The following is a 23,877-nucleotide window of genomic DNA, read 5'->3' on the forward strand; positions in this document are numbered from 1 at the left end:
GGAGTAAACACCTTAAAAACAAGGAAGTCACTCAGGCTCCCCCTGCTACCTCTTCTGCTGCTGCCGCCTCGGCCTCTTCTGCTGCTGCCGCCTCGGCCTCTTCCTCCGCCTCTGGAGGAACGTTGGCACCTGCCGCCCAGCAAACAGGGGATGTACCACCAACACCACCACCACCACCTCCGTCACCAAGCGTCTCAACCATGTCACACGGCAGCGTTCAGCTCTCCATCTCACAAACATTTGAGAGAAAGCGTAAATTCCCACCTAGCCACCCTCGATCCCTGGCCCTGAATGCCAGCATTTCTAAACTACTGGCCTATGAAATGCTGTCATTTAGGCTGGTGGACACAGACAGCTTCAAACAGCTCATGTCGCTTGCTGTCCCACAGTATGTTGTTCCCAGCCGCCACTACTTCTCCAAGAGAGCCGTGCCTTCCCTGCACAACCAAGTATCCGATAAAATCAAGTGTGCACTGCGCAACGCCATCTGTGGCAAGGTCCACCTAACCACAGATACGTGGACCAGTAAGCACGGCCAGGGACGCTATATCTCCCTAACTGCACACTGGGTAAATGTAGTGGCAGCTGGGCCCCAGGCTGAGAGCTGTTTGGCGCACGTCCTTCCGCCGCCAAGGACCGCAGGGCAACATTCTTTGCCTCCTGTTGCCACCTCCTCCTACTCAGCTTCCTCCTCCTCTTCTTCCACCTGCTCATCCAGTCAGCCACACACCTTCACCACCAACTTCAGCACAGCCCGGGGTAAACGTCAGCAGGCCATTCTGAAACTCATATGTTTGGGGGACAGGCCCCACACCGCACAGGAGTTGTGGCGGGGTATAGAACAACAGACCGACGAGTGGTTGCTGCCGGTGAGCCTCAAGCCCGGCCTGGTGGTGTGCGATAATGGGCGAAATCTCGTTGCAGCTCTGGGACTAGCCTGTTTGACGCACATCCCTTGCTTGGCGCATGTGCTGAATTTGGTGGTGCAGAAGTTCATTCACAACTACCCCGACATGTGAGAGCTGCTGCATAAAGTGCGGGCCGTCTGTTCGCGCTTTCGGCGTTCACATCCTGCCGCTGCTCGCCTGTCTGCGCTACAGCGTAACTTCGGCCTTCCCGCTCACCGCCTCATATGCGACGTGCCCACCAGGTGGAACTCCACCTTGCACATGCTGGACAGACTGTGCGAGCAGCAGCAGGCCATAGTGGAGTTTCAGCTGCAGCACGCACGGGTCAGTCGCACTGCGGAACAGCACCACTTCACCACCAATGACTGGGCCTCCATGCGAGACCTGTGTGCCCTGTTGCGCTGTTTCGAGTACTCCACCAACATGGCCAGTGGCGATGACGCCGTTATCAGCGTTACAATACCACTTCTATGTCTCCTTGAGAAAACACTTAGGGCGATGATGGAAGAGGAGGTGGCCCAGGAGGAGGAGGAGGAGGAGGAAGAGGGGTCATTTTTAGCACTTTCAGGCCAGTCTCTTCGAAGTGACTCAGAGGGAGGTTTTTTGCAACAGCAGAGGCCAGGTACAAATGTGGCCAGCCAGGGCCCACTACTGGAGGACGAGGAGGACGAGGATGAGGAGGAGGTGGAGGAGGATGAGGATGAAGCATGGTCACAGCGGGGTGGCACCCAACGCAGCTCGGGCCCATCACTGGTGCGTGGCTGGGGGGAAAGGCAGGACGATGACGATACGCCTCCCACAGAGGACAGCTTGTCCTTACCCCTGGGCAGCCTGGCACACATGAGCGACTACATGCTGCAGTGCCTGCGCAACGACAGCAGAGTTGCCCACATTTTAACGTGTGCGGACTACTGGGTTGCCACCCTGCTGGATCCACGGTACAAAGACAATGTGCCCACCTTACTTCCTGCACTGGAGCGTGATAGGAAGATGCGCGAGTACAAGCGCACGTTGGTAGACGCGCTACTGAGAGCATTCCCAAATGTGACAGGGGAACAAGTGGAAGCCCAAGGCCAAGGCAGTAGAGGAGCAAGAGGTCGCCAAGGCAGCTGTGTCACGGCCAGCTCCTCTGAGGGCAGGGTTAGCATGGCAGAGATGTGGAAAAGCTTTGTCAACACGCCACAGCTAACTGCACCACCACCTGATACGCAACGTGTTAGCAGGAGGCAACATTTCACTAACATGGTGGAACAGTACGTGTGCACACCCCTCCACGTACTGACTGATGGTTCGGCCCCATTCAACTTCTGGGTCTCTAAATTGTCCACGTGGCCAGAGCTAGCCTTTTATGCCTTGGAGGTGCTGGCCTGCCCGGCGGCCAGCGTTTTGTCTGAACGTGTATTCAGCACGGCAGGGGGCGTCATTACAGACAAACGCAGCCGCCTGTCTACAGCCAATGTGGACAAGCTGACGTTCATAAAAATGAACCAGGCATGGATCCCACAGGACCTGTCCATCTCTTGTGCAGATTAGACATTAACTACCTCCCCTTAACCATATATTATTGTACTCCAGGGCACTTCCTCATTCAATCCTATTTTTATTTTCATTTTACCATTATATTGCGAGGCTACCCAAAGTTGAATGAACCTCTCCTCTGCCTGGGTGCCGGGGCCTAAATATATGCCAATGGACTGTTCCAATGTTGGGTGACGTGAAGCCTGATTCTCTGCTATGACATGCAGACTGATTCTCTGCTGACATGAAGCCAGATTCTCTGTTACGGGACCTCTCTCCTCTGCCTGGGTGCTGGGCCTAAATATATGACAATGGACTGTTGCAGTGGTGGCTGACGTGAAGCCTCATTCTCTGCTATGACATGCAGACTGATTCTCTGCTGACATGAAGCCAGATTCTCTGTTACGGGACCTCTCTCCTCTGCCTGGGTGCTGGGCCTAAATATATGACAATGGACTGTTGCAGTGGTGGCTGATGTGAAGCCTCATTCTCTGCTATGACATGCAGACTGATTCTCTGCTGACATGAAGCCAGATTCTCTGTTACGGGAACTCTCTCCTCTGCCTGTGTGTGTGCTGGGCCAAAATATATGCCAATGGACTGTTCCAATGTTGGGTGACGTGAAGCCTGATTCTCTGCTATGACATGCAGACTGATTCTCTGCTGACATGAAGCCAGATTCTCTGTTACGGGACCTCTCTCCTCTGCCTGTGTGTGTGCTGGGCCTAAATATATGCCAATGGACTGTTGCAGTGGTGGCTGACGTGAAGCCTGATTCTCTGCTATGACATGCAGACTGATTCTCTGCTGACATGAAGCCAGATTCTCTGTTATGAGACCTCCCTCCTCTGCCTGGGTGCCGGGCCTAAATATATGCCAATGGACTGTTGCAGTGGTGGCTGACGTGAAGCCTGATTCTCTGCTATGACATGCAGACTGATTCTCTGCTGACATGAAGCCAGATTGTCTGTTACGGGACCTCTCTCCTGTGTCTGGGTGCCGGGGCCTAAATATATGCCAATGGACTGTTGCAGTGGTGGGTGACGTGAAGCCTGATTCTCTGCTATGACATGCAGACTGATTCTCTGCTGACATGAAGCCAGAATCTCTGTTACGGGACCTCTCTCCTCTGCCTGGGTGCCGGGCCTAAATATCTGACAATGGACTGTTCCAGTGTTGGGTGACGTGAAGCATGATTCTCTGCTATGACATGAAGACTGATTCTCTGCTGACATGAAGCCAGATTCTCTGTTAAGGGACCTCTCTCCTCTGCCTGGGTGCCTGGGACTAAATATCTGACAATGGACTGTTACAGTGGTGGGTGACGTGAAGCCAGATTCTCTGCTATTGGACCTCTCTCCAATTGATATTGGTTAATTTTTATTTATTTTTATTTTTATTCTTTTCCCTATTCACATTTGTTTGCAGGGGATTTACCTACATGTTGCTGCCTTTTGCAGTCCTCTAGCTCTTTCCTGGGCTTTTTTACAGCCTTTTTAGTGCCGAAAAGTTCGGGTCCCCATTGACTTCAATGGGGTTCAGGTTCGGGACGAAGTTCGGATCGGGTTCGGATCCCGAACCCGAACATTTCCGGGAAGTTCGGCCGAACTTCTCGAACCCGAACATCCAGGTGTCCGCTCAACTCTAATGTCAACTGCTCCAGCCCAAAACCATGATGTCTCCTCCACCAGGCCCAAAGAATGATGACCCTCCACCAGTCTCAAACCATGATGTCCCCTCCACAAGCCCCAAACTATGATGTCTCCTCCACCAGCCTCAAGCTATGGTGTCCTCTCCACCAGCCACAAACTATGATGACCCCTCAACAAACTTCAAACTATTTGCCCCCCCCCCACTAGATTCAAGATAATGACCTCCATCGACCCCAAACCATGGTGCTCCCTGAGGTTCTTTGCTACCTCAGAGCTTATACATCTTGTTATTGAAGCAACAAATAAATTCTAAGATGTATGAAAATATTTTAAAGGAGAATGTAGGGCAGTTCCCAGGACCTCAAGGAGAAGAGATGTTGAGTGAACAAGGCATTGACCCAAAACACAAAAGTAAATAAAGAATGTTTGAGAACATTTGCCCTAACCTTAACCCTATGGAGATGTTGTGTCAGGACCTGAGCACTGTGCACACAAGGCACTCCAGAAATATTAATAAAATATAACACATTTGTCTGGAGGGATGGTCCAAAATTCCTCCTCGACACTGTGCTAATCTTATCTGCAGCCCCAGGACACATTTGATTGAGGTGATTACTGCTAAAAGGGGAGAGGGGGTAGTGATGGACGAACATCTGCCGGGACGGTTCGCGAACAATCAAATGTTCGCGAACCGCAAGTTTGCAGCGGGTCCCATTCATATTAATGGCAGGCGAACCTGAAAAGCTAATATTTGCAGCCAAGAAATAATTACTAGAAGTGCACAAATAGTCCCACAACATGGACAGTGACATACCAGATGTGATATTCGAATTTGCGATCTCGATAATTTTTTTTTTAATGCGAAATATCGGTAATATAATTTTCGCGTACGCGCATGCGCAAATGCACTATACAGTACCCAAATGCACTATAAAGAAAGTATATTGGTATATAACCCCTTGCTTTAATCAGTTTTTTGGGGGACGACTGGTATATCACACCAGTAGAGATATTTGTTCCAGTAACGCTTGTCCCTCTATATACCAGCAGTATCTCAGCAGAACCGCGCACAACTGCCGCACAATACAAATGCACTATAATATACTGTCTAACATAGAAAGTATATTATAACATTGTACAAGGAAGGCATTAGAATATACATGAAGATAAAACGTAACCTTTAATAATGTTACTATGAGGGTCCAGTCACACGTCCGTAAGTGTTTTGCGGATCTGCAAAACACGGACACCGGCAATGTGCATTCCGCAATTTGTGGACCGCACATCGCCGGCACTATAAAAGAACATGCCTAACCTTGTCTGCTATTGCGGACAAGAATAGGACATGTTCTATTTTTTTGCGGAAACAAAAGCACAGATGTGGAAGTGCGGATCCGCGGATGCGGACAGCACATTCCGGCCCCATTGAAAATGAATGGGTCGGCACCCGTTCCGCAAAATTGCGGAACGGATGCGGACCCATTTTGAGGATGTGTGAATAGAAAAGATATCCATCAAAATGAAAATAAAATAAATTATCAACGTTAAGCAAAAAGCATAGATGTGGTCGGCAATAACAAGTGCTCGGCGGCACCAAATCAGAAACCATATGTCCTACCACAATCCGGGGGGTTCCAGTGCACATCTATGAATCCCGGAGGGAAAGCAAAAAAACATCTATCCCTGGGCTAGATGATGATGTGGTATTGAAGGACCGGGTGGGCAAAGAACTGTCCCTGATATTGCCCTACAGGGGGGTGCTATTCTGTCCCTGATAGCCTAATCACAGACCACCCGTCCTGATAAGAGCGACCCCGTCCGGAACCTTACCCTATATAAAAATAGCCCTAGTAAGCCCCTAGCCCCTGACTTCCAGGTGATCACTATATAGATCTATGTGTTTATGACTCATTATAAAAGAATATTATAAGTATATCGCACCCCTCTGTGTATCACACCTATCGATAGCACACCTATACTAGTGCTTAAAGTGACTTTTGTGGCCCTATTAGCTAGCGTTTAGTGTCCCTAACAGTCTGTCCCTGCTCCACACAGCAACCTCTCCCTACACTGGCAAAACACTGAATGTAAAATGGCGGCCAGATCAGGTTTATTTATAAGGTAGGGGGTACGTCCATGTGCTGAAACGTCTCAATTGGCTGACCTGTACCACCTGATGGATGTGTCATGGGTCAAAGTTCTTCACAATGTAAAAGAATATGGCGGGCGCAAATTTCTCCACATGTTCGGCGAACACGCAAAGTTCGCTGTGAAACGACCGCCGGGCGATCCGCAAGGCCATCTTTACGAGGGGGTTCTATATGTTATTAAATTCAAAGGGTTTACTTACTTTTTCCTCCTGCACTGTGGATGTTTGCTCAATGTACTCAATAAAAGAAATGAATGGTTCACCTACTTTAGGTTGTTTCATTTTGTAATGGAAAAAAATAAAATGTAAAATGTTTGCAGACTTTGCTTACGCCCCGATTCTCAGTGATGTACAGTGAAAGATTTATATGCCAAATTTCAAGAAGATTGGATAATATTTAGAGGTTGCACACTTTGATCAGTTTTGTAAAAGTATGCGAAAAATAAGATTTTTCAATGTTAATTACTTTTATTCGGAAAACTAGATATGACAAACTTAAAATAATATTAAAACTAGACACTAAGATTAATAGGTAGTATGATAGGCAAAACATGTGTTATATTAATCAACTTTGAACGATGCAATCCCTTCTTCTGTTAGCTCGGTGACGACTTTTCTGTGATGCTCGACTATCCTCAACAAGAATAGTTTTTGTTGTTCGTCCCTGACCGATTCGTTAAACTTTTTTATCAGAGCAATTCCTCTTTCTGCGGTATCATTAACCACCTTAAGAGCGTTCACATGGCTTCTTAGAGAATCACTGCAGTATTCCGTCACGTCGTAGATCCCAAACAATTCAAAGAACGTCTTTGTTTTATTAGTAAGGAAATGGCTCAGGTCTTTTCCTTCAAAAACTAGGTTTTACCCTTCATTTCCTTTTTCTTTGCAGGTTTGGGTTTATAAATTTTAGTAATAGTTTCCTTAACAGCCTGAGTAATACATTCATACAAAAAAGCCAATCCTACGTTTGTTTCTGACAGATACCAAAGGTGTCTCTTAGCAACTGTGAGAGCACTTTTTTTGATGTCTGCATCTGGGTAAGTGCTCAGAAGCTGTAGCATATACAAATCATTCTTTGGAGCCCATCGACTTACAATTGCCTCGTGCAAACATATGAGGCTGACAAAATGTGCAACCCATTTAATTCCTTTCAATTCTCGTTGAGGAATATTCAACTGTTTAGTGAAGAGGACAATTTTAAGTGCATATATTGCCTTTGCCGTCCACCTTGCTTGATGCAGAGCCCCTGGGAGCCTGAAACTGAAGTAGTTTTTAGACCAACCTCCTGGGTACAAGGTGATCAATGTGTGCAACCCCTAAATATTATCCAATCTTCTTGAAATTTGTCATATATATCTTTTACATGACTGAGACGTGGGTCGTAAGCAAAGTCATATGAACATCACATATTTGGAAAATACCCTAACCTACTTGTGTGTTATTTGTTTAGTTGCATTGTGTTTCTCTAGAATTGTGAGTTAAATACAACAAGAACACATTATATTAGCAATCAAAACAGAAATCCAGGGTATTACAAGGGTTCACTTACTTTTTCTTGCATTTGTAATGAGGCCCTAATACCATGCTGTTATTTTGGAGTGATACAATAATAGCCCTGCTGAGCAAACTGCCCCTATTGAATACATTCAGCCAACATTGCTCATGAGGCCCACTCGAGAGTACCTCACATACCTCATTTACCTCCCTCATGCCTCCTATCATGCTGAGGGATACACAGGGGTATAAGTGCATCATTACTTCTAACTATAATTTTATATTAGCAAACTGTCTAATATAATTGGAGCAGGTCATGGGATAAAAACCTCTTCTCATCGCCAAAACCGGCCCACCCATGATCCAAATGATCATTTAGGAATATTCTGATTGTGAAATATATGTTTTTTAACAGAATACTTAATGTCTTTATTTCGCAGGCTGTACACGAAGGGGTTCAGCATGGGGGTTAACACCGTATAGAACATGGCCACCAATGAATCAATATCTGAAGAGTAGGAAGGTTTAGGACGAATGTACATGAAGATTAGAGGCAAGAAGTACATGTTTACCACGACGAAGTGTGAAGCGCAGGTGGAAAACGTCTTCCTGCGTCCATCAGATGAAGCTATCAGAAGAACAGATCTGATTATTTTAATGTAGGATATGACTATTACAGTGAAACAGGCGAGGAGCACTATGGCACTAAGCGAAGAACCAACCATGACGTTGAGCGTGGTGTTGGCACAAGCCAACTGAAGGAGAGGAGGGTGGTCACAATAATAATGATAAATGACATTGGGGCCACAAAAAGGTAATTTAAGAGCTAATATTACCACTGCTATTGGGGAAGCAAACCCCAAGGTCCATGACACCATAGCCAAGATTATATACACGTGCCTGGCCATGATGCTATGGTAATGGAGTGGAAAACAAATGGCCATATATCGATCATAAGCCATGACAGATAGGAGATAACACTCAACGGCATTCAGTGACAAAAAGGTGTACACCTGCATGAAGCAGCCCACATAAGAGATCCTGTCAAGGTGCATAGAAAATTTGGCAAGCATCTTGGGGATGGTCACAGTGGTGGACATCATGTCCAATAGAGATAAGTTGCTGACGAAGAAGTACATCGGAGTGTGCAGCCTTCTTTCCAAGGTTACGAGGATAAATATAAGGCCATTCCCCGAGATGGCCAAAAGATAGATGAAAAAGAATATAAAAAATAGCAGGATATCAAAACCTTGGAGGCTCGGGAAGCCAAAGATGATGAACTCGGTGACAATGCTGGAAGAGTCATTGGTGGAGTTGATATCTTGTTTCTTCACCTGCAAGTTGTAGAAATAATAATGTACAATGTGGTTTACAATTGAAGAGTAAGATAAACATTTGCAAAAATGGTGAGGTGTGGAACAGTATCAGAGGGCTAACATGAAGCTCCTGAGCCCCAGTGTGAAATCTGTTACTGGACCTTCAGCTATCACGCATCATTTATAGTACTGGTGTCCTCATATGGGGAAGACAATTTTTTGGTCCTCTTTAGGCTCTGAAATCAGTGGAGCTCTGAACTGGAACATTCACAGATTCCCTGAGGAAACTGTACAGAACAAATATTTTGTTATTAGGTGTGATCAAAATGCATCTGGAGAGGTGTTAGAATAGCATTGTCTGTCTTAAATCCGGATTGACACTGAGGCAGCAACTGATTCATCTAAAATACCCAACGCTGAAACACAAGAGGAGCAATATTATACACTTACCTAAAGAATTATTAGGAACACCTGTTCTATTTCTTATTAATGCGATTATCTAGTCAACCAATCACATGGCAGTTGCTTCAATGCATGTAGGGTTGTGGTCATGGTCAAGACAATCTCCTAACTCCAAACTGAATGTCAGAATGGGAAAGAAAGGTGGGCTACAACAGCAGAAGACCCCACCGGGTACCACTCATCTCCACTACAAATAGGAAAAAGAGGCTACAATTTGCACAAGCTCACTTAAATTGGACTGTTGAAGACTGGAAAAATGTTGCCTGGTCTGATGAGTCTCGATTTCTGTTGAGACATTCAAATGGTAGAGTCCGAATTTGGCGTAAACAGAATGAGAACATGTATCCATCATGCCTTGTTACCACTGTGCAGGCTGGTGGTGGTGGTGTAATGCTGTGGGGGATGTTTTCTGGGCACACTTTTGGCTCCTTAGTGCCAATTGGCCATCGTTTAAATGCCACGGGCTACCTGAGCATTGTTTCTGACCATGTCTATCTCTTCATGACCACCATGTACCCATCCTCTGATGGCTACTTCCAGCAGGATAATGCACCATGTCACAAAGCTTGAATCATTTCAAATTGGTTTCTTGAACATGACAATGAGTTCACTGTACTAAAATGGCCCCACAGTCACCAGATCTCAACCCAATAGAGCATCTTTGGGATGTGGTGGAACGGGAGCTTCGTGCCCTGGATGTGCATCCCTCAAATCTCCATCAACTGCAAGACGCTATCCTATTAATATGGGACAACATTTCTAAAGAATGCTATCAGCACCTTGTGGAATCAATGCCACGTAGAATTAAGGCAGTTCTAAAGGCAAAAGGGGGTCCAACACCGTATTAGTATGGTGGTCCTAATAATTCTTTAGGTGAGTGTATATGCCATCCAGTGCAGTGAGGAGTGCCAAGACATGTAAATTGGGGAAACAAATTGGAGAAACCACGCTTGTATAGAGGTAGGGGGTATGACATCTATAGTCTGCCACTTACAATGTTGTTCTAACACCTCCCTTGAGGCAGTTTATACACACCTTATAGCTTCATACAAATTGTAATCAACATCTGACTTACATGACGTCTTTGACCTTGTGTTGATTATGATGACCATATTTTGCTGACTACCAGTATTTCATGCCGGATATTCCTTGTACAAGTCGTTGTAATTGAGAAAGCCAGTGAAGTGACCAGTGAAACAACTTCAAGAGAAAATTAAAAGTTCAGGTTCTCTCTGACTTTTTATTACTGATACATCTTCAGTAGACGTCTAATCTCTTCCTAGTGGAGTACACAGAAAGCCAGAATTTTACTCATTTACTCCATATGTTAGACAGTGTATCCTCTGTGTCACTTGAACACTTTGACTTGGTGATACTCCTATATAATGGCATTAATGGCCCCCCTGATCTTCACCCTTTAACCCCTATACACGTTTCTGGATTATATGGTAATGTTGAGTGAAGCAAAGGATTCAAAGTGGACTTTTGTCCAAAGTTTGGGAAAACTTTGATTCGCAATGAATTTGAATCTCCTTGTGCTTCATGGAAATGAATCAGTTTCTCCTAAAATGGCGGCTACACGTGTTACAAAGTTAAAGTAAGAAGCCAAGGAATGCGAGATCACCCATAATGCCGTGCAGCCTGCCAATTCACAGCTGAGCATAGGGAAAGACATGACAAGCGCTCATGTGCTAGGAAAAGTGTTGCTGAAAATAATTAATAGAAGAATATTGCAGAGGGAGATTGCAGGGAGACTGCAGGGAGAGTGCAGGAAGAGTGCAGGGAAACTGCAGGGAGAGCGCAGGGAGATTTATTCTACGTCAGCTTTATTTATTCCTACATTTACTTATTCCTACATCAGCCATAAATGTAATTCAATACCAATAAGATGGAAGCGTGCCAACCAATACTATCAAGTCTGCACCTCTTAGGGGGGCCAGGTCTTAATGATGATTATCCTCATCTTTTGCTGGCTTTACTTCCTAGGAAAGTCAGCAAGATGCAGAGAGAGGAGGAGCTGGATGTTCCTCATGACAAATTCTCATTGATATTAAATGATGTTGAAAAGGAGGAAAAGCAGATGGCAGAAGAAGGGCTCACACCTGTATGGCACAAGAGCACTGGGGTTTGAGAGGTGGGTATGCCAGAGCTGATTAACATTCTGTGTTTACTGTCAAATAACCTGCAGGAGACCAGAACAGTGATAATATTCATATTGTCTACCCACCTAACCAACCAAACCCCATACTAGCAGCAGTCCCTGTTTGACAGTGCCACATGGCCACTAGCAATGAAGAAGGACTGTACAGTGTGATCTTCACTATTAAATGAAAGGCAGCTGTGGGGTAATTGGATGTGCGGTTCTTCAGCACAGCATGGTCGCAAACCACCCTAAGGCAGAGTGGCCTGAGTATACCTGATTTATAGCTATTCTTGACCAACAAATTCATAACAAATCAAATTTCTTGACTAACTTTGGCCAAGTTGCCGAATCAAATTTTTCAAAACTTCGCTCATCTCTACTCACGAGGTCAAGAGACGCCAGTGCAGAATACTGAGGGATCAGGCAAAATTGTAGTCAGCAACAGGCAGAGTTAAGGGCATTCAAAGTTTGTGCAATCCGATAAACAGTCGTAGGTCAGGGCAGGCAGCTCAGGGTCAGAACGGAGATCAGACAGAGGTCAGATCAGGCAGCCAAGAGTCAAATCCAGGAAGCAAGCAGTAGTCAGTACACAGGTAGACAAATAAAGAAACAGCACACCTTTGCAGGACACTAGCAATCCTTTATGTGGTGAAATGTGCGTGCACGCCCTATGGTCAAGGCAGGAACAGGCCTCGGCCGCCATGAAGCTGGCAAGGAGAAAGATGAAGCCTACTGGGAGAAGCGGAGTTATTCCAATGTGAAGGAGTGGAGAGACTCTGGTGGGTCCAAGCTGCCAGGGAGCAAGGAAGCAGTGATGCCCGGGAGCAGAGCTATGGCGGGCATTGCCACCGCTATAACAAGCAGCCTTATGAAATCTGTTCTCTTAATTTGGAGATTTTTTTTACAGTCGTAACACAACCTCAATGTGATGTTGGTATGAAACACTCAATGGAGATCCATGCACTGTAAACCCAATTAATACATTGAATTAAAGGGGTTTTCAAGTAACAATAAGTTATTCCCTATCCACCAGATATAACTGTTAGATTGGTGTGTGTCTGTGTGTGTGTGTGGGGGGGGGGGGGGGGCAGTTGGGACCACTAGGACCCCCACTGATTGTAAGTACAGTGCTCAGCTATCTCCGGCAGTCCATACAGATATATGCGGCAGGGTGTTGCTTGACCACAGCTCCTCCATTCTTCTCGTAATCGGTGAAGGTCCCAGTGGTCAGGCCCACTCCAATCTACCAGTTATTTTCTATCCAGTGGATAGTAGATAACGTGTTGTTACTTTCATACACTTCTAGATCGTGGCATGGATTGGGTTTACAATGCATGGAGTCTTCAATGTCAACATCACATTGACGTTAGGTAAAAAAAAAAAAAAAAAGAAATTAAGAGGACATATTTAGGATATTTAATCCTTTCCGATTTGCAGTCCGCAAATAACGGAACCGTGTGTCCGCATTTTGCGGAAAAATGACTTCCGTATGTCTCCCGTTATTTACGGTCCGCAAAAAACTGAAGAAAAAAAATAGAGAGAGAGAGAGAGAATTTTTTTTAATTATTGCCTTAAAAAATAGGGAAACGGATCCGCAAAAATCGGATGACATACGGAAACCATTTCGTATTTCATCCGCAATTTACGGATCCATTGACTTGAGTGGTTCTGCGGACCGATCTGTACGGACAATTGCAGGTCATGCTTCATATTTTTGCGGAATAGAAATGCGGACACACGGATGCGGACAACATACTGAATGTTGTCCGCACATTTTATTCACCCATAGAAATGAATGGGTCCGCTTCTATTCCGCAAAATGCGGAACGGATGCGGAAAAAATTATACAGTCGTGTGAATGTACCCTTAGTGAGGCTACTTCTGTCTAAGATCTTTGATAAAATCAATATAAAAAATTCTGGCTGCCTGTGTCCTCCACTGGGGGCGCTTAGGAGGCTACCAAAGACAAATGTATCATACACTTCAATGGCAGCTATATAAATCTGCACTAAGAGAGCTCCCCCTATTGGTGGCTACAGGCAGGAAGAATTAAAGCTTATTTTTAAAGCTCCTTGGTGGCTATGCAGAGGATTTGAAGATTTGTATCAGCAAAACAGCATTCTGACCCCAATACAGAGGTAATCAGCACAGAATACAGTATCCAATTACAGCAGTATCTGCATGCTGTCCTCGGGTTACTGGGCGTCTGAAATACAGGCATACCTTACGAGTAATATACACTGCAAATAGCAGGTGGCAGCCCCATTTACAGGTTTGTATTAGCACCCTAGAAAGAACCATGGACAGCGGTGTGAGGTCCATGAAGCCGCGTCTGTGTACTTACATTTTGCTGGTGAATTCCCATAGCACAAAGTGTTATATCCCTGCAGACTAATAATGTAAGGGTGTAATGAGCGGCAGGACGGGCTTCCACCTGCACATGCTTTCTGCAACTGAATGGAGACCCCTTTATAGGGTCAGGCTTGAGTTTGCGCGGCTCTCATGGGGTTGATTATTAGGATCACTCTTAATTAATAGCCTTGTGGGACTGCGCTGTGTGCAAAACAGACAAAATAATTACACCGGGAAAGACCAGATCTGCAATTATAAAGTTAAAGTGTAACCGTCATTCTTTTTTTAATTTGTGTAATGTGTAGGGGCGGAGATACTGACCATTTTTGTAATATACTTTAATTAGTGAAATCATACATTTCTATTAGAAAAATAGCTATAAAGTGGCCCATTTTGAGCTTTAGCAACGCTCCTCTGTCTTCTGTTTACATAACAGTGGAGACTTGCCCAACATTGACTGTGTTGTGTAAACAGAGGACAAGCGTTGCTAAGGCTCAAAATGGGCGACTTTAGATCTATTTTTCTAATAGAGATGTATGATTTCACTAATTTAAATATATTACAAAAATGGTCAGCATGACGGTTACACCTTAATGAAATGCTGAGAACTTGTGACACCACAGAGAAAAACTTTTAGGATCTTATACATTTGTGGAGGAAAAAAATTACAGGGCTCAAGAACTGGTGGAGGAAGGAGGGGTTTGGGTTCCTGGAGAACTGGGCCGACTTCTCTGTCGTCTACAGGCTCTATCGTAGGGACGGGCTGCACCTCAATGGGGAAGGGGCAGCTGTGCTGGGGTAGAAGATGGCTAGAAGGTTGGATGAGTGTATAAACTAGGGACTAGGGGGGGAGGGTGATACATAAACCTCTTAATTGTATATATACTAATGGCAGAAGCCTGACTAATAAAACTGGGGAACTGGAATTAGTGATGTGTGAGGAGGACTATGACATAGTGGGAATAACTGAGACATGGCTGGATGATGGCTATGACTGGGCAGTTAATGTACAGGGTTACAGTCAGCTTAGAAAGGATCGTCAAAACTGGAGAGGGGGAGAGGTCTACCTTTATGTAAAGTCCTGTCTAAAGCCCACAGTCCGAGAAGATATAAGTGAGGGACATGAACATGTGGAGTCACTGTGGGTAGAGATACATGGAGCTAAAAACAACAATAAATTACTAATAAGAGTTTACTATAAACCACCTAATATACCAGAGTCCACAGAAAATCTACTACTAAAGGCAAATCATAATGAGGTGGTTATTATGGGGGACTTCAACTACCCAGATATAGACTGGGAAACTGAGAGCTGTATATCTCATAAAGGAAACAGGTTCTTGGCAATAACCAAAGACAATAACCTTTCCCAACTGGTTCAGGACCCGACTAGAGGGACGGCCATACTGGACTTAGTATTAACTAGTGTTGGGCGAGCATGCTTGGCCCTTCGCAGTGTTCGGCCGAATACCGCGTGTGCTCGAGTCTCCTCCCCGCATGTTTGGTGCCTGCTACGCAGCCAATAAACGTGCAGGTAAGTACTGCCATTCACTGTAATGCCGTAGCCATGTTGGCTGCTGGCATTACAGTGATTGGCTGGACGGAACGTGTCATCGGGTGCTATATAGCCCTTTTAAGGACTATTGTGTGTGGCAGCAGTATTTTTTTTTTAGTGCAACCTGCACTAAATTGCTAAAACTTGTTAGAGACCCAAAAGTCCTTTAAGGACTATAGTTGTATCTGGCAGCAATATATATTTTTAGCGCAACCTGCGCTAAATAGCTTGCAATTGTTTGGCCGCTGCAGACAGCGATATTATCTGCGCTACATCTCCTGTGTAAGGTGTGCACAGCCCAAAAATATCCGTAACATCCAGTGTACTTTTTCCTTAGACGGTGTACGCTGCGGACAGTTACATTACCTGCGCTACATCTCCAGTATAACATTAGCGCATCCTAAATATCAGTGACATTCATTCAGTGTAATTTTTTATTGAGCATCCTAAAAGTATCTGTGATGTTCTCTGTACTTTATTTGCGCATACACTTACAAAACCAGCGCTACTGTACGTGTGACATAATTGCAAGCATGTATACCATTTAGAATGCGGAAGGTGAGCAGTAAGGGACGGGGAAGTCGCCGTGCTGCTGATGGTGCACGCAGGGGCCATGGTGAAACTGTGCCTGCTGCCAGAGCAGCCTCCGACCATGGAGAGTCTTGGCAAACAAGTGATCACACACTTGGATACTCCAAGGAGCTGTTTTCATCACCATTCCTTCATTTGGGCCTCTCGCCAAGCCCTCTTGAAGAGGGACATGAGGAGATCTTGTGCCCTCATTCCCAAACTCTTGAGCATCTACAGTCAGAAGAAGATGATGGTGGGGAATGGCAATTAGTGTTTTACAAGGTGGATGATGATGACACACAGTTGCCAATAAGTCAACCGCAATTAGTGTCTCAAGAGGTTCATGATGAGGATGAGACAGAGTTGTCAAAAACTGAGGTTGTTCTTAGATCAACAAGTCAGGAGGATGACCAGAGTGAGCAAGTGGAAGAGGAGGTGGTGGACGATGAAGTCACTGACCCAACCTGGGAAGGTGGCAAGCCGAGCGAGGACAGCAGTACAGAGGGGGAGGGATCCGCAGAACCCCAACAGGCTGGAAGAGGCAGTGGGGCGGCAAAAGGGAGAAGGCGGGCCACACCAAACAGGCCCGCAACTGTTTCCTGAAGCACCCCTTGCGGCAATCTCCCTTGCCAAGGGGCAGGTGTTCCACAGTCTGGCACTTTTTTGAGGAAAGTGCAGACGATAAAAGAATTGTTATTTGCAACCTGTGCCGTACCAAAATTAGCCGGGGCGTGAACACTACTAACCTCACCATCATCAGCATGATCCGCCACATGGCATCAAAGCACCCTAATAGGTGGGGCGAATGCCTGGGTCCACAACCAGTGTCTGCGGGTCACACCACTGCCTCCTCTTCCCCTGTGTTACGTGCTGGCCAATCCCCTGTCCAAGATGCAGGCCCGGATGCCTCCCGCCCTGCACCTGGACCTTCGCAAGCACCATAGAAACATAGAATGTGTCGGCAGATAAGAACCATTTGGCCCATTTAGTCTACCCAATATACTGAATACTATGGATAGCCCCTGGCCCTATCTTATATGAAGGATGGCCTTATGCCTATCCCATGCATGCTTAACCTCCTTCACTGTATTTGCAGCTACCACTTCTGCAGGAAGGCTATTCCATGCATCCACTACTCTCTCAGTAAAGTAATACTTCCTTATATTACTTTTAACTCTTTGCCCCTCTAATTTAAAACTATGTCCTCTTGTAGCAGTTTTTCTTCTTTTAAATATTCTCTCCTCTTTTACCTTGTTGATTCCCTTTATGTATTTAAAAGTTTCTATCATATCCCCTCTGTCTCGTCTTTCTTCCAAGCTCTACATGTTAAGGTCCTTTAATCTTTCCTGGTAAGTTTTATCCTGCAATCCATGTACCAGTTTAGTATCTCCTCTCTGAACTCTCTCCAAAGTATCAATATCCTTCTGGAGATATGGTCTCCAGTACTGAGCACAATACTCCAGATGAGGTTTCACTAGTGCTCTGTAGAGCGGCATGAGCACCCCCCTCTGTCTACTGGTAATGCCTCTCCCTATACACCCCAGCATTCTGCTAGCATCTCCTGCTGCTCTATGACATTGTCTGCCTACCTTTAAGTCTTCTGAAATAATGACCCCTAAATCCCTTTCCTCAGATACTGAGGTTAGGACTGTATCACTGATTTTATATTCTGCTCTTGGGTTTTTAGGCCCCAGGTGCATTATCTTGCACTTATCAACATTACATTTTAGTTGCCTGATTTTTGACTATTCCTCTAGTTTTCCGAAGTCCTTTTCCATTTGGTGTATTCCTCCAGGAACATCAACCCTGTTACAAATCTTTGTGTCATCAGCAAAAAGACACACCTTACCATTGAGGCTTTCTGCAATTTCGCTGATAAAGATATTAAACAATATGGGTCCCAGAACAGATCCCTGAGGTGCCCCACTGGTAACAAGACCTTGGTCTGAATATACTCCATTGACTACAACCCTCTGTTGCCTGTCCCTCAGCCACTGCCTAATCCATTCAACAATATGGGAGTCCAAGCCCAAAGACTGCACTTTATTGATAAGCCTTCTATGTGGGACAGTATCAAAAGCCTTACTAAGGTCCAGATAAGCGATGTCTACTGCACCTCCTCCATCTATTATTTTAGTCGCCCAATCAAAAAAATCAATAAGATTAGTTTGACATGATCTCCCTGAAGTAAACCCATGCTGATATTCATCTTTCAATCCATGGGTTTTAAATTTTCCACAATCCTCTCCATAAGGCCTCATGCACACGACCGTTGTGTGCATCCGTGTCCGTTGTTCCTTTTTCCGTAATTTTCTGCGGACCCATTGACTTTCAATGGGTCTGTTAAAAACTCGGAAAATGCACCGTTTGTCATCCGTGTCCGTGATCCGTGTTTCCTGTCCGTCAAAAAAATATGACCTGTCCTATTTTTTTGATGGACAACGGTTCATGGACCAATTCAAGTCAATGGGTCCGTGAAAAAACACACAGGCACACAAGATTGGCATCCGCGTCCGTGATCCGTGTCCGTAGGCTACTTTAGCACAGACGGAACCGCAGATCCTTCTGCATACAGCTTTTCCAGAGCTGAGTTTTCACATCGTGAAAACTCAGATCCGACAGTATATTCTAACACAGAGGCGTTCCCATAGTGATGGGGGCGCTTCAAGTTAGAATATACTAAGAACTGTGTACATGACTGCCCCCTGCTGCCTGGCAGCATCCGATCTCTTACAGGGGGCTGTGATCCGCACAATTAACCCCTCAGGTGCCGCACTTGAGGGGTTAATTGTGCGTATCATAGCCCCCTGTAAGAGATCAGGTGCTGCCAGGCAGCAGGGGGCAGACCCCCCTCCCTCCCCAGTTTTAAATTCATTGGTGGCCAGTGCGGCCCCCCTCCCTCCCCCTGTATTAAATTCATTGGTGGCCAGTGTGGCCCCCACTGCCTCACTCCCCTGTATTAAATTCATTGGTGGCCAGTGCGGCCCCCCCCGGCCCCCCTTCCCCTGTATTAAATTCATTGGTGGCCAGTGCGGCCCCCCGGCCCCCCCCCCTCCCCTGTATTAAATTCATTGGTGGCCAGTGCGCCCCCCCCCCGGCCCCCCCTCCCCTGTATTAAATTCATTGGTGGCCAGTGCGGCCTCCCCTCTCCCCCCCCCCCTAATTAAACCCCCCCCCATCATTGGTGGCAGCGGAAAGTTCCGATCGGAGTCACAGTTTAATCGCTGGGGCTCCGATCGGTAACCATGACAACCAGGACGCTACTGCAGTCCTGGCTGCCATGGTTACTTAGCAATTTTAGAAGCATTATACTTACCTGCGCTGTCTGTGACCGGCCGGGCACTCCTCCTACTGGTAAGTGACAGGTCTGTGCTATAAGCAATGCTCCGCACAGACCTTTCACTTACCAGTAGGAGGAGTGCAGTGACCTAGGAAAAAAGTTGTTTTCCTAGGTCACTGCATCTCACAAGGCAGTAAGCATCTTACGGATGCCAGAAAGAAAGCAGTCTCAGACATCCCACTGCCAGATACCCCTCACCAACTGCAAACCTTTCTGGGACTCATTTCATACTGTAGACCATGGATCCCTGATGCATCCGTTCTGATGCAGCCACTATTTGATTGCATACCCCGTATTGCTACTGTCCCTTTCCAAATGACTGCAGAAGCCATAAAAGCATTCCAATCCCTCAAACAAATCATTGTCACTGCCCCAGCTCTTGGCATCCCTAACTATCAGCTTCCCTTTCGCCTTTATGTCATGGAACGTCAGGGCCATGCCACTGGAGTTCTCACCCAGAGCCATGGAGGTCGTAGTAGACCTCTAGGCTACTTCTCAAAACGTCTAGACCCTGTAGCCAGAGCCACCCCTTCCTGTGTCAGGGCCGTTCATGCTGCTAGTTCTCTCCTGAACGCTACAGCTGACATCGTCCTGGGACACCCACTCACCATCATGGCTCCCCATGACATCTCAGCTATCCTGCAACAAACACAACCTAAACACCTCACTGCACAACGCCACCTCAGGCTCCAGTGTAGCCTGCTTCTGCCAGATAATGTCACCATCCAGAGATGCCACATCCTCAATCCTGCTGCACTCCTTCCTCTCCCAAGGGGGGAGTGTACTGCAGATGGAGATTCTGCAGATTTTATTGATCTACGTGCTGAAGAAGATCTTCAGGAAGAAGAACTATGGGCCTCAACCGACTCTCTTTACAAAGAACAAGAACATGATTGCATTACAATGATGGAAGCTGAAGTAGGAACTCCACCATCAATACAGGATACTCCTTTGCAAAACCCACACTGGACACTCTTTGTAGACGGTTCAAGGTATGCCGATGACAAAGAGAAATTCCATACAGGCATGGCAGTTACTAGTGAGTATGAAGTACTGTGTGCAAGGCAATTGCGCCCAGACCAGTCAGCACAAGAGGCTGAACTCATAGCTCTTACTGAGGCCTGCCACATAGCAAAAGACTCCACTGCTAACATCTACACAGACTCCAGATATGCTTTTGGAGTAGTTCATGATTTCGGAATAATATGGAAGGCCAGAGATTACATTACAGCAGCAGGAACCCCAATTAAACATGCTTTAGCAGTGGAGGCTTTGATGACTGCAGTACTCCTGCCCACCAAAGTAGCAGTAATCAAAGTAAAGGCACATACCCGTGCTGACACACCAGAAGCCAAAGGAAATGCATTGGCTGACCAAGCAGCCAAACAGGCAGCAATGGAAGAGGAAAGAGCACAGCCAGATAAAATCATGTTAGCACAACCGGATGTCAAGCAACAAGAAATATCATGGGATCTACTGAAACAGATGCAGAAGCAAGCCACCCGCTCAGAAAAGGAAACCTGGCTAAAGGAGTCAGCCCTGGAAGAAGAATCCGGACTTTGGACACAAGGGAAGAAAGTGTGCTTGCCTAGAGCACTCTATCCTGTAATAGCCTCTGTGGCCCATGGGCCCACTCATCAATCTAAGACGATAATGAAAGAGCTCATCGATAAAATATGGGTAGCCCCAGGAATCACTCCTGTACTAGTGAAATATGTCCAGTCATGTTTAATCTGTGCCCAATGCAATCCAGGTAGGACTGAGCCCACGCCAAAAAAAATGTCTCCCAAAAGCCTTATACCCCTTCCAGAGGATCCAGATTGATCATATCCAGATGCCAATGTGCCAAGGGTTTCAATACGTGTTAGTAGTGGTAGACATGTTCTCTGGGTGGCCAGAAGCCTACCCCGTCAGGAATCAGACAGCAACAACTACTGCTAAAAAATTGATACAGGAAACTGTCTGTAGGTACGGGGTACCTGAGGTCATTGAGAGTGATCAGGGCCCAGCATTCACTGCTAACCTAACCCAAGAGGTCTGGAAGATGGTAGGGTCACACCTGGCATTCCACACCCCTTACAGACCCCAAAGTAGCGGCAAAGTCGAGAGACTGAATGGGGTATTAAAGTCAAAAATGCTGAAAATGACTAGGGAGACAGGGCTCAATTGGGTTCAGTGTTTACCAATAGCACTCTTTGCAGTCAGACACACTCCCAAACCTCCCCATAAGCTGACTCCACATGAGATATTGTTTGGGTCGGGACCCCGGATGGGGCTGTACTTCCCTCAACAGTTGCAAATGCATTATGAATCTGTTGCAAAGTATGTGATAGCTTTGAGCAAACAGTTGTCTAACATCCATGTACAAGTCTTTTCTTCCATTCCAGATCCTGACTCCCTAGAAGGCAGCCACACTCTGAAACCAGGAGAGTGGGTAGTGGTCAAGAAACACGTCAGAAGTACCCTAGAACCACGCTTCGAGGGGCCTTACCAAGTACTACTGACCACTCCAACTTCTGTAAAGCTCGAAGGGAGATCCACCTGGATCCACGCCTCTCACTGCAAAAGGATAAAGAACCCGCCAGATTCAGAAATAACAAAATGATTTTCTTTTATCTGCTAGCACTGGTGACACTCACCAGTGCATACATTCCTCCCCCGGCGGAAATGGATGATGACGGGTGGGACAATAAGTTTGTCAAACATCATCAAGTGTTGTATAAAAGTCTGAAGGAAGGTGATTCTGACACCACCACCTCTTCACTAAAAGATTGTTGGATATGTACACATGGCCCAGTAAATGCTAGAGCTATGCCTTATTTAGCTGTGCCCCTAACCTTCCAAGAGATAAAAGATTTGGCAGGATCAGCTGTTTTCCTTTCTAGCATAAAAGAGGTTAATACCAAAAATGGCAACAGAAAAGCTTCCCTAATAGTAGTAGCATGGGATGGGTCCCCATGGCTAATGATAAACAGAACAGGACCCTCAGCTCAGAATAGCAATATGCCCTGGAATGACTATATGTGGAGCAATGTATCCTGCTTCCCAAATTGGACCCACTGTTACTGCCTACAGGTACAAACCCATGGTATGGTTTTCAGTTCCCATAACAGATCAGGCTGTAATGATTCCAACCCAGACAGTCCAGTACAGTGCATTGGTATATATGCTGAAGCAAGTGGTGATCTGGCCTGCGCCCGGCGCAGTGTAAAGGACTTGACAATAGGGATAACTAGTAACACCACAGAGGGTCAAGGAAAGGGTCAAAAACTGGCAGAAGGTATCAAACTAGCCCACTTAATCACTCGTTTGTTCAATAGTACAGTGGTTTCGGTCCCAAAAAAATATATACCTAGTATGTGGACACAGGGCATATAAATGGCTCCCTTCGGATTTCAAAGGTTTATGTACAATTGCTAGGCTCACACCAGCCACTTTTACACTGCCTCATGGAAAATTAAATGTCAATGCTATCCCCAAACACACCTTATATAAAAGAGCCGCAGATAACATTCCTAGACCAAATGGAAAACCCCATCTTGTGGAAATGAGTGGTGCCAACAAGTTCTTTAGTACTCTATTAATCTATCCTATGCTTACACAAACATATGACAAGCTAGTAATGGCTACCGACTACTTGGATGATCAGATTTGGGAAATTATGAAACTGATGAATACATCTAATGTTGTCCAGAATCAGCTCATCATAGTCACTAATCAACACACTTTAGTATTAGACTACTTGACTGCAAAGGATGGAGGTATGTGTCAGGTAGTAGGTACTGCATGCTGTCATTATATCGATCCACAAGGTAATCTACAAGTAAAAGCTGGTTTGGAAAAGATGAGTGAGATACGTGATGAATGGCTAGAGGCTCACAGTGCAGATAAGTCAACATGGTGGTCTGACACTTTCTCATTCCTTAATCCCAGTAACTGGTTCAAGGGAATTAGTGGATGGACGATGGGAATAATTCAGGGAATATTACAGATAGCCCTAATATTGATGGTAATCTACATATTTATCAAATTTGTTGTTTCCTGCATTAACCGTATCACCAACAGAAAGAAGCCTGCTGAGGAAGCCATACTACTTCTCTATGAACAAATGGCTAGCACCGCAATAGATGTGGATGTCGTCCCTGCATTCCCGACACCCCCTACATTCCCGACACCCCCGCCTTCTCCAACTCCCGCGGATGAAGCTCCTCCACCCAGGCCTGAAGATCCAAGAGATGATGAAAATTAGGGACAAATGAATCCCAGGGTATTACCAGAAGTCCGCTCAATCGGGAACTTATTCACAAGGGATAAGTTGTCGCCACTGTGGGTGAAGAGGATACGAATGGTATGCCAGGGGATTCGCTAGGTTTAGGGAAAGTCTACAATCAAGTCTACAATCAAGTCTACAATCAAGT

The 23,877-nt window shown here is 45.8% G+C and overlaps 1 protein-coding gene across 1 annotated transcript; it reads right to left on the reverse strand.

The window, feature by feature from the left end:
• Positions 1 to 8,092: 8,092 nt before the first annotated feature.
• Positions 8,093 to 16,894, reverse strand: LOC122930657 (olfactory receptor 6N1-like). The gene is made up of 2 exons (XM_044284183.1): positions 16,871 to 16,894; positions 8,093 to 9,055 (listed from the first exon to the last, which is right to left on the reverse strand). The coding sequence occupies exons 1-2, from the start codon at positions 16,892 to 16,894 to the stop codon at positions 8,093 to 8,095; spliced, it is 987 nt and encodes a 328-aa protein (XP_044140118.1).
• Positions 16,895 to 23,877: the final 6,983 nt, after the last annotated feature.

This window comes from Bufo gargarizans, chromosome 3 (assembly GCF_014858855.1).
Source record: "Bufo gargarizans isolate SCDJY-AF-19 chromosome 3, ASM1485885v1, whole genome shotgun sequence".
Taxonomy (NCBI): domain Eukaryota; kingdom Metazoa; phylum Chordata; class Amphibia; order Anura; family Bufonidae; genus Bufo; species Bufo gargarizans.

Coding starts and splice junctions, on each gene's coding strand:
- LOC122930657 (XM_044284183.1), bottom strand. CDS start 16,894: ATGTGGCGGATCATGCTGATGATG. Junction 9,056..16,870: donor GGCGGATCATGCTGATGATG/GTGAGGTTAGTA, acceptor TACAACTTGCAG/GTGAAGAAACAAGATATCAA.